This window comes from Barbus barbus (genome assembly GCF_936440315.1).
Source record: "Barbus barbus genome assembly, chromosome: 33".
In the NCBI taxonomy this organism is placed as follows: domain Eukaryota; kingdom Metazoa; phylum Chordata; class Actinopteri; order Cypriniformes; family Cyprinidae; genus Barbus; species Barbus barbus.
This window is the reverse complement of record NC_136761.1, coordinates 4,301,115-4,315,446: the sequence shown is the minus strand read 5'-3', so window position 1 is coordinate 4,315,446 and position 14,332 is coordinate 4,301,115. Positions and strand designations below refer to the sequence as shown.

The following is a 14,332-nucleotide window of genomic DNA, read 5'->3' as shown; positions in this document are numbered from 1 at the left end:
TTTCAACATTAATTGCGGGTGCAAAAGTAATGCTTTTGCTGAGCCCCAGCCTCCTGCACTGCCAGCTCCACCCTGTGTAGTTATAGTTTTATGATTATCTTTTTGAGGAAAGATTTTGAGGAAACAATGTTACATGGTTTATATAATAAAGGATTTTAGTTTCAGTTCTACAAAACATTGGACTTTAAAGTTTAAACTGTGCATAATCAAGCACAACACTTCACACAAATGCATAGTTTAAAAGGTTATAAAAGTCTTGCATATAATAGAAATAAATGATAAAAATAAAAATAGTGTCACATGTTCTGTGTAGGTTCCTTGTGTTTGTCTGTGGACTTTTATGTTGAAGTGTTTCCTGTGCCATATTTGTAGTCAGTTTGTAGTCTTTGAAAATGGTTTGTAGTAGAGGCAGTAGATTTAATATTCAGGCCATCCTCTTTGTGTGCTAAATTTCGTAACTTTTCTGCAAGAGGAAAGTTCTTCCATAGACTCAAGAAGGAGAAGAAAACAGATAAAATAGATGGCTACGCACAGTGTCTATATGCAACATTTTTGCTTGGCCCCTAAAAATAAGAAAACAAAGGTTCAGGCTGCAGGCAAATAATTTTTTTTTCTTAATTCAGATCTTTACAGGCAGACTGTCCACACTTTTAATTGCGAGAGCCCAGACATAACCAACCTATCTGCGAGGGTTGCTTGGGTTATGATGCAGGCATACCCACATATGTGACAAGGCTTTCAAAGCAGATGCAGGAAAAATAGAGGTGTATCATCTTGATCTCCAACTAAAAGTGCCATCAAGTTGTGGTGCAGAACTCTTCTGTCGCTCAAGAAAAACCCAGCGGAGGAGACTGGTATATATTGTGATGTTCTGTGCTGTCACAGCTGACTTCAGCGTCATTTGAACACTGAATATGTCTGTAATTTCTGTCACTGGTTTTGACGTTATTGTTGTTTGTCACATTAAAAGTTATACAAAATGCAAACTTAAATCTGATTTGAGCAGCCAGAGCATCTAGACTGAGACATAGAATGGCATTTTAAACCACCTCCATATGTTTCAATCAAATTTGAAAAAATCCTATTTTGTTTTTTTCTTTCTTTTCTTTTTTTCCCACCTTTTTTTTCTTTTGCTGTCCAGACTTTCAAAAACCCATCTGGATAATATCTGGATATGCAAAATTGGATTTTTGCTAACAGGCTTAACAGACAAAATAGGTGCCTATGCCCCTTTGGTGCTTGGCCCCTATATAAAAATCTTAAATAAAATAAAAATAACACCTTTATTAGTGAATGGATAGCCTATTAATAATAACAAACAAATTATTTAAACTTAATTTAGGCACAGGCACGAGACAGCCTCTCTATACAGTTGTAAATGAAGACAGATGCTTATTTCGGGTGAGTAAATTATGATTTTATTTCTGGAAGAACTATCCTTTTAAGGGCATCATTGAAGATTATGAAGATATTTCGCTGGAACTTGGTCTTCGTTACATTTTTTTTTTTTCTATTTATTCATCGATTTTCATTAATGTATTCAGCTAATAACTGTTGTTATTTGGGCCATTCAATAAATAGCAAAAATAAGCAAATGAACTGAGTCTGACTGACTCTCTGTAGTTATTAAAAGTCAAAGGGTGTTTATAATAACTGGCCTCTATCCATCATGGCTTCTGAATCAGAATGAAAGAAAGTCCTGACATATGCGAATGTCAGAGATTGTAGACTTCTATATAAAATATCTAATAAGATCACTCAAGACTTTTCAAATTTGCAATTAAAAAGGTAATATATTTTTTTCAGTTTATGTAAAAAAAAAAAAAAAAAAACATTACTGAGACCTTCAGTTAATATTCGCTTTCACAAGAAGACAAACGTTTTTCAAGCTTTACCTATCTGACTACTGTTACCACTTTCAAGCATCAGATGCAAACTTGTGAAACTGTGATGTGACATATATACTATGTGACTATTCTAATCTCTGAGTGTTTTTTTTTTTGTGAGTTGTTTATCATTTACTATTTTTAACTGATAAGCACCGGAGACCAAGCTTTAGATTTTCATTTATTTCTTTGTCTTTAATGTTAATGTTTTATGCATGAAGCTGTTGCATGACGATGTCTCAGAGAATCATTAATCTAAAGTATTAATCAAAACATGTTTATATATTTTATTAGCTTCTTAATATACAATTAGGAAAAGGTAATAGATTTATGAACTTTGACTTGAAAAAGAGGCTGTGGTATGTATAACCACTATTGAAATATATCTGTGTTAGCAATAGAGGGCAACAATGATTATGCAAATGGTCACAGAACATTAATTTCTGAATAAATTCAAAATAATTAATCTAAATGTGTTTGATATCTGAGAGGTCTGGATGAGGCTCTTCAACTCCAGTGCTGGAGGGTCAGTGTCCTACAGACTTTAGTTTCAACCCTAATTAATCACATCTGTCTGTAATTTGCAATTATCTTGTTAAAGTGTGTTTGGTTAGGGTTAGTGATCAACTCCGCAGGATAATGGCCCTCCACTTCCCTTTGTAGGGAATTTCCAGTTTCCCGTTGTAGGTAATGCAAAAGGAAATCAAAACTTCATTATTTATATTAACAAATATATTGGTTTATAACCTTCAGAACTGTGGCTGTTTTATTGACAATAATATGAAACTCAAACTCAACTGTAAAACCATATATTTTATCATAGGTTGGTGTCAACCAAGCTAAACAAATTTGTCTGGTCACTGGCATATTTTACATGATACATTTGGCATGTGGTCCATTACATGAGTACTTGAGTTTAAGCAAATAGTTCTTCATTTCTCCCATCATCACCACTGCCAAAGTAAAATGTACCCTGATGAACAGCTGTGATACTCATTGGATTGTATTTACATTGAGATTGATGGCAATTTCTACAGTGATTTTTCAACAGTATTCGTGTTTTTCTAGACTTTGTTTCATTCATAGTCAAAAAAGAAAACATATTACTGATAAAGAATAAATCTGTTGTTTGTGGTTTAATTTTATACTGCTAATTGGACAAAATGTCATGGTAAGAAGAAAATGACATTCTCCATGTCATAAATTCCAAAGCAAAAACAAACAAAAATCTCTGAAAAATAAAACATGAAATACAATACAATACCACATCACTCTATAAACTAAATATTTTCGTTCTTACTTAAAATGCAGTCTTCAAGATCCAGATCTGAAATCACTGCAGTAAGAGGGACAGATGTGTTTTTAGTGCCGAGTTTACCTCTAGTTATAAGTGCAAGAAATCTCCAAACAAATCTCAAATTGTCAAATCTTTCAATCCCAAACAATACCTTTTTACTCCTTTAAAATAACACATAAAATCATATTTGTAGCCCTGTGTATTATTCACTTACACAATAAAACATTCTTTCCTTCGCATCTGAGGTCCCTCTGAATGCTAATTCATACCTATGCAATACATCTCAGATATGATTGTCTAATTCATTAGGTGCTGCAACGTTAAAGGCACTAGAAATATCTGATCAAAAATTTGATTAATTCTCAAACCATAAATCATCTCCAGCTTCAGATTATCTGCATTTAACATATGAGGTGAGAGAAATATGGACAAGAGCTTAATGCTACACAAATCAAAGCTACATACACGGTCTTAAATACAAGTTTAGTCCAGATATTAAACCACAGCTACCAAAGTTTTTCACTGAATCATTTGATAGAAAATGTTTTAGTCCCTTCATGGTCTGTAGGTTTTTATGACGTCCTTTATGGGTCTCCGACAGATCGGACAGCACGCGTTGATCTGTCTCTTGAGCCTCAGTCCACAGTCATTACACAAACACATGTGTCCACACGTATAGATGACGGTGTCCACCTCCTGATCGAAGCACACTGTGCACTCACTGATCTTGCTGCTCAGGGCTGCGTCAGATGCAGGAAGAGTTGGTGAGACAGGTGGACTGAGAGGAGAGCTGGGAGCAGTCACTGAAAGATAGCACAAGAAACTGCATTATAAACCTGCTTCAGTGGGGGGGGGGGCTTTGGGGGGACTAATTCATCTGTAGTACAAGACAGTTCTTCTGAACGTTAAAACAATAAGTGATGCCACCATAACCCTGTAAAAACAATAGTAGTGCTTTAGCAAACACCATTACTAACACTTTACAGAATGTGATGCCTGCGACGTCTGGATGTCTTGATGTTTTCAAAATTTGCTTGCAAAACATGTTATGAAAACCTGAAATGTTAGCAGGGGGAAAAAAACAACTAGTACAGCTATATTAAGTTTGCAATGAAATGAAAAGTAGCGACAGATCTTTCCTTTTGTATTGTGTCATACATACAATACCATCGAGTTTAACAGATTATTGACAGATTTCACTGCAAGATTGAGCTATGGTATTTTGATTAAAAATGCAAAATGTCAACGCGCATGGATGAATGCACAGTGAGATCCGTAATGTGCGTTTTATTTCATGATATTAACATTAGTGTTTGGTTCTTCCAGCAGTTCAGAAATTAATTTAAGCTGATGAATGAGCTTTGTGAGACTCACCTAGAGAGGATTCAGATGCTGATGAGGATCTGTTGACAGTGAAAGCCAGATCAGAGTCACTGTCATCAGGCGTTGAAACCTGAGACACTGATGGGGAGGTGGGAGGGTTGGCCTGAACAGTTCCTTACGGACAAAAAGAACATAATTTACCACAATGGACCTGTGCCTTTCTTTCTTTATTTTTTACTTTCTTTGTCCGTGCCAACAATCACTGACAGTCACCTTCAGCTGACAATGACAATGATTTTCAACAAAATATTATAGAATGTATAAATAAACTACATTATATGTACGCTATGCTGTATTTGAACACAATTTGGATCCTGAATGCTGATTGGTCAATACAGCATTCCTGTTAAACTAAAAACCACAATATAACATCAGCTATGACATGATCTTTTTTTTTTTTTTTGCCACTCCCTATACTCACAACATAGCATGGCCTTATGATTTAAATAAATGTTGGCCACATATTCCATTTTACATTCCAGGCAGGAATACCACATTCTGTGTTTGATACAGGGATATTAAGAATGGTGTAGGTTTGAATGTTCACACATATAATGCTAGGAGTTCATCTGATATAATCATTTGAATTAAAACGAGAGGAACAGTAAAACTTGTTTCACTATTTTTTCAGTATGCCATGGCAGCCATGCTGCTCTGAATCATAATTGGACTCAAGGGGAATTATTTTGGAACACTGGCAAAAAAAGCATCATTTTGAAATATAGTTGACTGTGGGATCTGTTTGAATGTATTAGTTATGGGACAAGGAACTCTGGGAGAGAAACAGAATGGATAAAGAAGCATATATTAAATTGAACTCACTGCCGCTAACAAGGTCATTCTACAGTTGTACTAAAGATAGGAAAAAATTCAACTAAATGTAATATGTAAATGACCTTCCAAACAGTAATTTTATATGATCAGATATATAGCACCAGTCAAAGGTTTTGGACACTGAATTTGTTTCTCAGGATTTCATGAACTTTATGAGAGAAAATGGTTGCTTGAGAGAATGAACAGTGTGGGTAAAGCTGAAATCTAGACTGAAATCTTTTTTTTTTTTTTTTTTTTTTTTTTTTTTTTGTTTACTAGGATGAGAGTTGCTGAAATCGCGTTTGGTCTCGTACTGTATCGTGTATCTTGTCAGTGTGTGCACTTGCTTGGCCATTTGTAGTTGATAAACAGGAAAGTGGGTTCAAGCGCCAGCAGAAGGCAGTGTAATGGAAGTGGTCTTTAAGAGAAGCAGTCTATCAGCGGAAGTTTAAAATCAGCTCGTAAGTGTATTTACTTGTCTCAGTGTTTAGCGCATTTGCCGTTGCTAGGAAACGCTTATTTTGTTTACTAGGATGAGAGTTGCTGAAATCGCGTTTGGTCTCGTACTGTATCGTGTATCTTGTCAGTGTGTGCACTTGCTTGGCCATTTGTAGTTGATAAACAGGAAAGTGGGTCCAGCTGAATTGAAATGATCATTTGTTAGATTGGTATAATAAAGGTTATTATACCGCGGCAGCGGTCGCGGCAGTCGTCGTGTGAAGCCCTCTTAGTGTGAAGACCAAAGAGTGTAAAGACCATCGACTCTACCGTGCGACTCCACCGGGCAGGGACACCGGCAAGGGATAGTAGTAGCTTTTTATTTAATTTTTTCATTGATATGTTTATTATTGAAATGTTGTTGTTATATGCATGTGTTAATTTTATTTAATTTCTTTATTTTCTTAAATATGTGGGTAGATAGTATTTATAGAGTTGTAACTTTTTAGTTTTAGTTACTTTTTCTTATTTGTAAGTCGCTTTGGACAAAAGCGTCTGCTAAATGACAAAAGTAAAGTAAAAGTAAGTAGACGGTTTGAATGATTTAGGTTACTACATAATTTTCATACTTCCATGTGTTCATTCGTAATTTTGATGACTTTAAGTTAAAAAAATGAATGGATGTTTCCAAACTTTTTAACTGGTAGTGTAAAGAACATCTATACATATCATCCAATAACAATTAGTTCAATTCACTCATGTTTATCATCACTTTTTATTAAAACTTACCTAATATTCTGAGTCGGTTCACAGCTCCATGCAGTGTGAAGAAGGCCCACAGAACCTGAGAGGAGTCGACACACAGGAGACGACCGCGTGCCCCTCCGTTGACCCCATGATGCACCTCCCCATTGGCCAGAAAGGTAAAGCTGAGCACATCGCCCGCCACTGGTACAGGAAAACCCCTGTAGACCACCCAATACTCCTTACGGTCCAGAAGCACCTCTGGGTCAGCTGGCAGCTCTCCAGCATTGAGGGTGCCTGGATCACAGGAGGTCATACCAAAGAGAAGAGCCCCAAAGTAGGGCAAGCCCAGATGGCCCACCTCCATGTACAGCGTCTCGCCCACCCGGACGGGCCTGTCGCTGAACATCAATGTCCTGCTGCTGTCCAGGAAGTGCGTACATGCAACCGTGCGATCATTCGAGAGAACCACATCAGGGCCTCGCACTGGGTGAAAATGCAGGTCAGCGTCAAGGGGTGTGGGGAGCCCGCGGGTGGCCCTTTGTACATTGAAGGAGGTGGATGAAGAGGGTGTAGAGGAAGTGGAGCAGCAAGGGATGAGCTGGTTGTAGTTGCTGAGCTGTAGCGTGGCAAATTTTGCTGCAGCAGCCTGGTTGCTCTCTAGCTGGTTGTTGCTGTAGTTGGCCGAGTCATGGTTGCTCTGGGGAAGATAGGCACTGAGTCGAGCGCTACTCAGACAGCTCGTGCCCACGCTCTCAGCAAATGTGCTCTCTGTGAGAGGAAAGGAAGACCAGTGAGTTGTTATAAATAATAACCACATTTCTTCTGCTCTAATTACAATGCCTTTTTGCACTTCTCGAACTCTGGATCTGCAATTTGCCCCCTAACAGGAGCTGTAATGAACTCTTAATTTGTTTGTGAAGCTGCCGTGTTTGTTTTTGCCTACAGCAAAATAATTTACCCTTCATATATTGACCTTGGTGTGATGAATGAATGATGAATGAATAGCTCCCAGTAGGACAAAAGACCACCTTTACTTTTAGAGGGAACATATTATGCGTAAGGCGCTAAGCTAGTGTCCTGATCAGAATTCAGAAGCAGCACAAAGGCTGAATGATCTACAAAAAAAACGAAGCCTAATGCCAATATGTAATTACTACAATACTAATTTCTCACTAGAAATGACAACAAAAGTTTACAAAAGTCCTTCAGCAATGGAGAAATGGAGCGCGAAAGAAAGATAGAACAAGAAGCAGGTTCAGTTTACTGACTCCCATTCTCAGATTTAGGATGTTTAGTGTTAGTGTTTAATTATAAAATCTGTGATCTCATTAGTATTTATGCATAAAGGGTACTCCCAGCGCATAGACATTTTTTGTAACTAAGAACATACACTGATGTCCAGTATACTGAACATGTGGTTTGTATTTAGTCCTCTAATTCTGAGGCTGTTGAGACTCATCTGACTGGCACATTTCAGAGCTGTCAGACCGGGTGGGAAGTGAATTACAGCACCTCAGTTGAGACATTCCTTCTGTGCGCCTGTGCGGCCTCCTAGAAGTAGTTCCAGCAAAGCTGTAGGGCTGCAATCTAATCATGTTATAATGAGCTATTGATATGGCAGTTATCTAACTATATATCTGATGCTAGTTCTAAACCCAGGGTTTACACTGAACAACACTTTACCACAGATGTGCTTGTAATAGTCGTGGCTAGATGGTAACTATTGTTCTGTGTAAAAAGAGTTAATTAAATGACATTTGCACCCGGTGCTTTCATAAACTGTTCATAAACTTATATACAATGGCATAAATAATAATAAAATATTCATAATGCTTTCCCCCCACATATTTCCTTATTTTACTTTAGTAGTATGAGAATAAAATAATTAGTATATAGTATATTTTATTATTAGACATGGCCGTCTATAACTATCAGGGAAGAAATCTACATTTAGCTTCAGTTGAAGTAGAGCTTTAAGTGTCACAGCCAGAGTGACATGTCCCAGATGACCCTTCTCTGACCTACTTAGAGCTGCAAAAAAGTTTATGAAAACCAGTGGCATACCGCAAATCTGTGGGGCCTTCCCGCAGCAGTGATTTCATACGAACGCTTGAATAGGGCTGCTGATGGACGCAGTGTTATTTGGGGCAAATCTAATCTTCACTTTTATAGTTTTCTTTTTTTATGCATTTGGTTCTTTAATCTCTTTAATAATTTAGGAGTTTGTTGGGCCTATGTAGTTCATGTTAATATGCGTGTCAGTGTCAATTTTAGACATTTTTTTACTTTTTGGTACTACGTAGAGAATCATTGCTGTGGTAACAAACCCACTGATAGCTAGAATTCTCCCATACCAGCTGATGTTTCCAGCAACATTATTAAAGAAAGACTGAATTTTCAGAAGTGAGTTAGATTATCTGAACACCTACCCAGTAATGTAACTTCTTGTGTGATTCCATAGATGTCTATGATTGCCCAGAGCGGGCAGCCAACACTTAGACCACAGTGGAAGAGGATGGGCTCGCCATCATTGATGCTGTAGAAGACCCGGCCGTGTCGGTCAGCCCAGAGGGCCACAACATTTTCCCGCATGGCCAGCCTCTCAGGCAGGGCTTTGGCCCAATATCCTGGCCGAGTCACCAGGTCGGGGCAAGCATATTTGGGGATGTCAGCCAAGGCAAGCTCGCTGGGGTCTAAGCTGGTGAAACCAAAACGTAGAGCTCCACTCCAGCCTGTGTGGACACCTGAGAGGCGCAACCGCACCTTCTCATACAAACGCACAGGACGCTGGCTGAAGGTGATGCCATTGCAGAAACTATTCTTCCGGGTGGCCCGGCGCAGTTGTGCATCCAATCGGATATTTTTGCCTTTGGCGTGGGGGTGAAAACGAGGAGACTCAATACTGATTGGAGGGGCGGAGGTGCGACGCTCCACTCCACTGTTGGACACAGTGCAGTACTGCCGACTGGCCACTGGGCGATGCTGCAGGCTGCTGTCTGTTTGGATGAAAGCATTAGACACATTAGAAACGTAAAAAGCCACAACATACATGTAATACACACAAATGGTAAATATAATTTATGTATAAATTTATTTCTTATTAGACACCTATAATGACATAAAAATACTGTTATCATTCAAAAAAATATTAGCATTCTATAAATCTACCAAATGCACATATTCCTATTAAATAAATACTTTAAAAGACTATACTGAAAATGCAAGATTTTTTTTTTTACCCGGGAATAAACAGTTGTAGGCTTCTGAAAAATCACTTAGAAACTTCAAAATTCTAATTCCTTTTTTTAAATTATACTTTTACTCTCAAATTACTGAAATGATAGTTTGAAAAGACAATGTAATAATAAATAAGAACATTTGTACTAGTGGTATAAAATCTTGAATCCCATTGTATAACCTTCATTCTATTGTTGTTTAGTCTATGTAGTGAAATGTATAAGTGCACTGGTTTTCACTATAGGCATCTCTCAAGGGCACTGTTCCAGGAAACAATGGCATACAAACAGCAGCACTAAGGAGTATGATGATGACAGTGTTGAACGTACTCCCATAATTCACCGCACATACTTTTAAATCAAACTGGATGTGTCTTACATAGCACTTTACAAGTGCAAACTCAAATACTTAATCCAAGTTAAATCTGTGCCTAATAATGACATTTGACACCAGGTGGATTCTGCACACTGGTGGTGGTTGAGGAGATTCCCCCCTTGTATGTAAAGTGCTTTGAGTGCCTAGAAAAGCGCTATATAAAAATGTAACAAATTATTATTATTATTATTTGATGAATCTTTCACAGAAATGTGTGGGTTAGCTTATATTTCAGACTAAAATAAGATCAGGAAGTTATTTTTACATAAAGAAAATGAAGATCATTTTAGAAGCATAAAGATTTTTTTGCACAGTGACATGACAATTATGCATATCCTTTATATTTCCTTTATGCATATTTGGCTGAGATTCGAAAATCTGGAAGCTGGGGGTGCAAAAAAATTTAATATTGAGAAAATTGCCTTTGAAGATGTCCAAATGAAGTTCTTAGCAATGCATACTACTAATCAAAAATTGAGTTTTGATATAGGGTAGAGTGGGGTAAAACGCCCCCCTGTTTTTCCCAAAATAACCACAAGATAATGTCAAGATAAGTTTTTATTGTAACTATGGACTACGTTGACAAGAGTGATGTAGAAGCTTTCACCATGAAGCTTAAACTGGTAATGTACCAAAGAGAAAACATATTTCCTAGTAAATGATCTAATAGGTGGACCATAGGTGGGGTAAAACGCCCCCTTGGCACAAATTTATTTTTTGTAAAAAATCTAAATTACATGAAAACTCTGGACATTTTTCATACTTGGTTTATAATTTATGTCATTGTCACTAAAACAATAATAACTTTTCTGAACACATTGAATTTTTGTTTCACAGAAAAAAAAAACTGCATAATCCTTAAGGGGGACGTTTTCCCCCACCCTGCCGCTATTTATGGTAGGAAATTTACAAATTATCTTCATGGAACATGATCTTTACTTAATATCCTAATGATTTTTGGCATAAAAGAAAAATCGATCATTTTGACCCATACAATGTATTTTTGGCTATTGCTACAAATATACCCTGACTGGTTTTGTGGTCCAAATATATATTTTGATATAATTTGATTCACGGTACTTTGCTTTTAACTGTGCCTGAACTATACTGTTTAAGCACCGATTAGCTCTAATCTATGTACAAACAGTGAAATGTTCCATGCCACATTTACCAATTTAAGCATTATATCTAAATGCATTTAAAACATAATACTGCCATAAAACAAACCAGTGAAACATTTGTAGCATCTGTTGTTGTATTTTGTGAGGGTGTGTCAGTTATTGGAATTCTTCATGAAAATTGAGGATGTACGCAGCACACTGTCATTATTATGATTTTCATTGTCTTTCAGTAAAATATAAGCACTGCATTGAACAGATATGTTGCAAAAAAAAGACATTACATGCTTCATGTTTCTTGACAGAAATGACGAAATGTTGTGAGTGTGACAGAATACACATAAAATTATAGAAGTATATAAGTACTTTCCATTTAGTCTCCCCTTCCACCTTATATTCCATAGCGATAAGCTGCATTAAACTGCAGTTTATGGATGAGCTAAAATGGCAGGTTTGAAGTGTTTATCATCAACAGATCTAAGGCAGAGTCATAAAATACAAGTCACCTTCTCACAGGCTGTGATTAAAAGAGCTCTCCACTGATTTGCGTATAGGCTTAGGAGAGATGAGAGCCATAAACGCCACTTGTGAAGCAGAGCATGGTTTTCGTGACTTCCAAATATAGGCCTACACTATCCAATCAGAGCTGTGGCTAATGACAATGCCACTGTCCAGTCCCTTAACTCCTATCTCCTAGCGCACACACACACACGAGAGTCTATAGCTGTCTATGCTATAAATGTTACAATCAAACAGTTTATCACAGGCCTTCTGCCATACAGTGGAAATGACAAAAGATTTGAAGACAGATTATTTTTAAATGAAAAAAGGAGTGAAACACCTTCATAATGATTTGAATTGCATAAATAAAACCCCAAATGAATAAATCCCACATTGCCAATCCTTATTCCTCATTCAGTGGAAAAACATGCTTCTACCTACATTTCCTCAAAATTGTATTGTTTTTCTTCTGGCACATTTCATAACACTTTCAAAGTGAAATATCTGTGAGTGGCGCTAAAAGCATATTCAGTTTTATCCAAAATAGATGAATGTGAATCTGACAACATGACTGCGCGATGTGATATTGTGATGTTGATTTTATACAACAGTTCAATTAATGAATTAATATTGTGTTATCTAAAACCTAGATTTTAAAACCGATTAAAATCTACGAGTAAACTACGCAATTTTTAATTTTGTAATTTCATCTGAATATCAACATTTTAGTCAAAACCATTTTGAGGTTAAGTGAATAAATTTTTTGTCTCTGGAAAATAGTGATCAATGACATGTGTATGGCGTTTTGACAGCCTTTGATGTGTCATGACAGGTCGCTGTATAAACGCCTTGGAGAGCCGCTTCTGAGACGGTTCAGAAACGTGCTGGTATAAACCCAACACAAGCATTGACTCCGGTTCCCGTGTCTGAGCCGTGACGCGACGCAGACGCGTGCAGAGTGGAGCGTGAGTGAACGCCATCATTCCTTCCTCTGTACTTCTCGTTAGTTCACTAGAGAAATTAAGTCTAGAGAGGAGCATTTTGCTAAATATTTCACCATATAATAATATTATATTTTACTAAACCTGTTATTCTTAATTATTTAATGCATGTTCAAATTAATCTGTTATGAAACATGCCATTATGTGCAATTTACATGTTTGCATATAATGAATTTTTTTAAGTTGAGTGTTGATCATCTATTTAAAAATTTAAATTGTAATTAAATTTAAGTTTGGTTTAAGTTGTTAGGCCTAATTGTAACCTTATAATATAAAAGGGCTCCCTATAGTTTTAAGCAAAAGCTGAGGTAGATATTTATCACTAAGAAAATTAACTATAACTGAATTTATTTAAAGAAAGAGGAACTTGTTCAGTAAACCACTGTTTATAAAAAAAAAAAAAAAAAAAGGTTAGTTTTTTCCCCCCTGCTGTACTGAAATAATTTGTTAATGAGAGAAATTTGGACACAATGTTTTTAGATTTGTGATGGAAAAATAAATTGACAGAGAAGGCCCCAAGTGGAATGTTGTTATTAGTGTTATTATTTCTAAATTTAATACTAATTGTAATTTGTGGGTTTATTTAACATTTCATTAATTATTTCAGACATCTTTGCTTTCATTAAAACCCAACTTAGTGAAATCCTTACATTTGAACTCATAGTGCTGATATTATGACATAAATTCAATGGAAATATGGACAATTAAATCTGTAAATATTCTTATGCTTGTATACAAGTCATAGAATAATTTTACCTTTCAGATGAATCTTTCTGCTTTGTCATTGGTTATTCAATTATTCAACAAAATCATCTAAATTCTTTTAAAATAAAAGTTTATTTATTTTAGTATTTACATGAATGCCCCTTTAAAAATATATAAATGTTACTTTATATTATTTTACATTTTGTGTTTAAACAATATTAGCAAATGTTTCTATTTATTTCCTGTAGATACACTTTGGCTAATTCATCATTTTCATTGTGCACATTAATCTTTTATATAAATATATGTTGCAATTTGAAAGTTAATCCACATTTTTCTTAAGAGGGGCATCTTCGTGATTAGTTTGCAATGAATTTGATTCATCAACATCATATATTAAATTAAAATTATATTAAAAATTGTAATGGTTTGACAGCACTAATTTGTACATATTAGGGGCGTGCATTACCCAAGCCATGTGGCTACACTGACTTGCAAAATATTAACATTACCTTGTCATCTGAGGCGCAACATAAAGCTTGCATAAGTAAATGTTGGGAATACATATGTAACTGTCCTTAAATTCTTTTTCCCAAACAACTGTAATTTTCTGCAAATCTGTACCAGTTATTTAGGGGTTGGAGTGAGTGAATCTACAGCGGCTTTGGTGCCTACACTCTGTGAATCGTCATTATTGTTCTGTGTTCTCATTGGTTTGCTAGCATGTGATGCTTAAGAAAAACTGTCTGAGAACTACTCGCCTCATGTCTTTCATGTTTTCTCAGGCAAAGCAAACTTTTTAAAAATCCACTGAAAACATATATTCTTACA

At 36.2% G+C, this 14,332-nt stretch overlaps 1 protein-coding gene across 2 annotated transcripts in view; it reads right to left on the bottom strand.

The window, feature by feature from the left end:
* Positions 1-2,002: 2,002 nt before the first annotated feature.
* The window catches only part of LOC306853039 (E3 ubiquitin-protein ligase NEURL1B-like), a 53,559-nt gene continuing 41,229 nt past the window's right edge, over positions 2,003-14,332 (bottom strand). Inside the window, exons 2-5 of one of the 2 annotated variants that reach the window (XM_079390202.1) lie at positions 8,994-9,560; positions 6,607-7,332; positions 4,558-4,680; positions 2,003-3,986 (exon numbers count right to left, since the gene is read on the bottom strand). In XM_079390202.1, coding sequence (XP_079246328.1) covers positions 3,739-3,986; positions 4,558-4,680; positions 6,607-7,332; positions 8,994-9,560 — 1,664 coding nt within the window. In that variant the 3' untranslated portion in view covers positions 2,003-3,738. The remainder of the gene's footprint in view (positions 3,987-4,557; positions 4,681-6,606; positions 7,333-8,993; positions 9,561-14,332) is intronic. The other variant, XM_079390201.1, reaches the window with a different exon arrangement.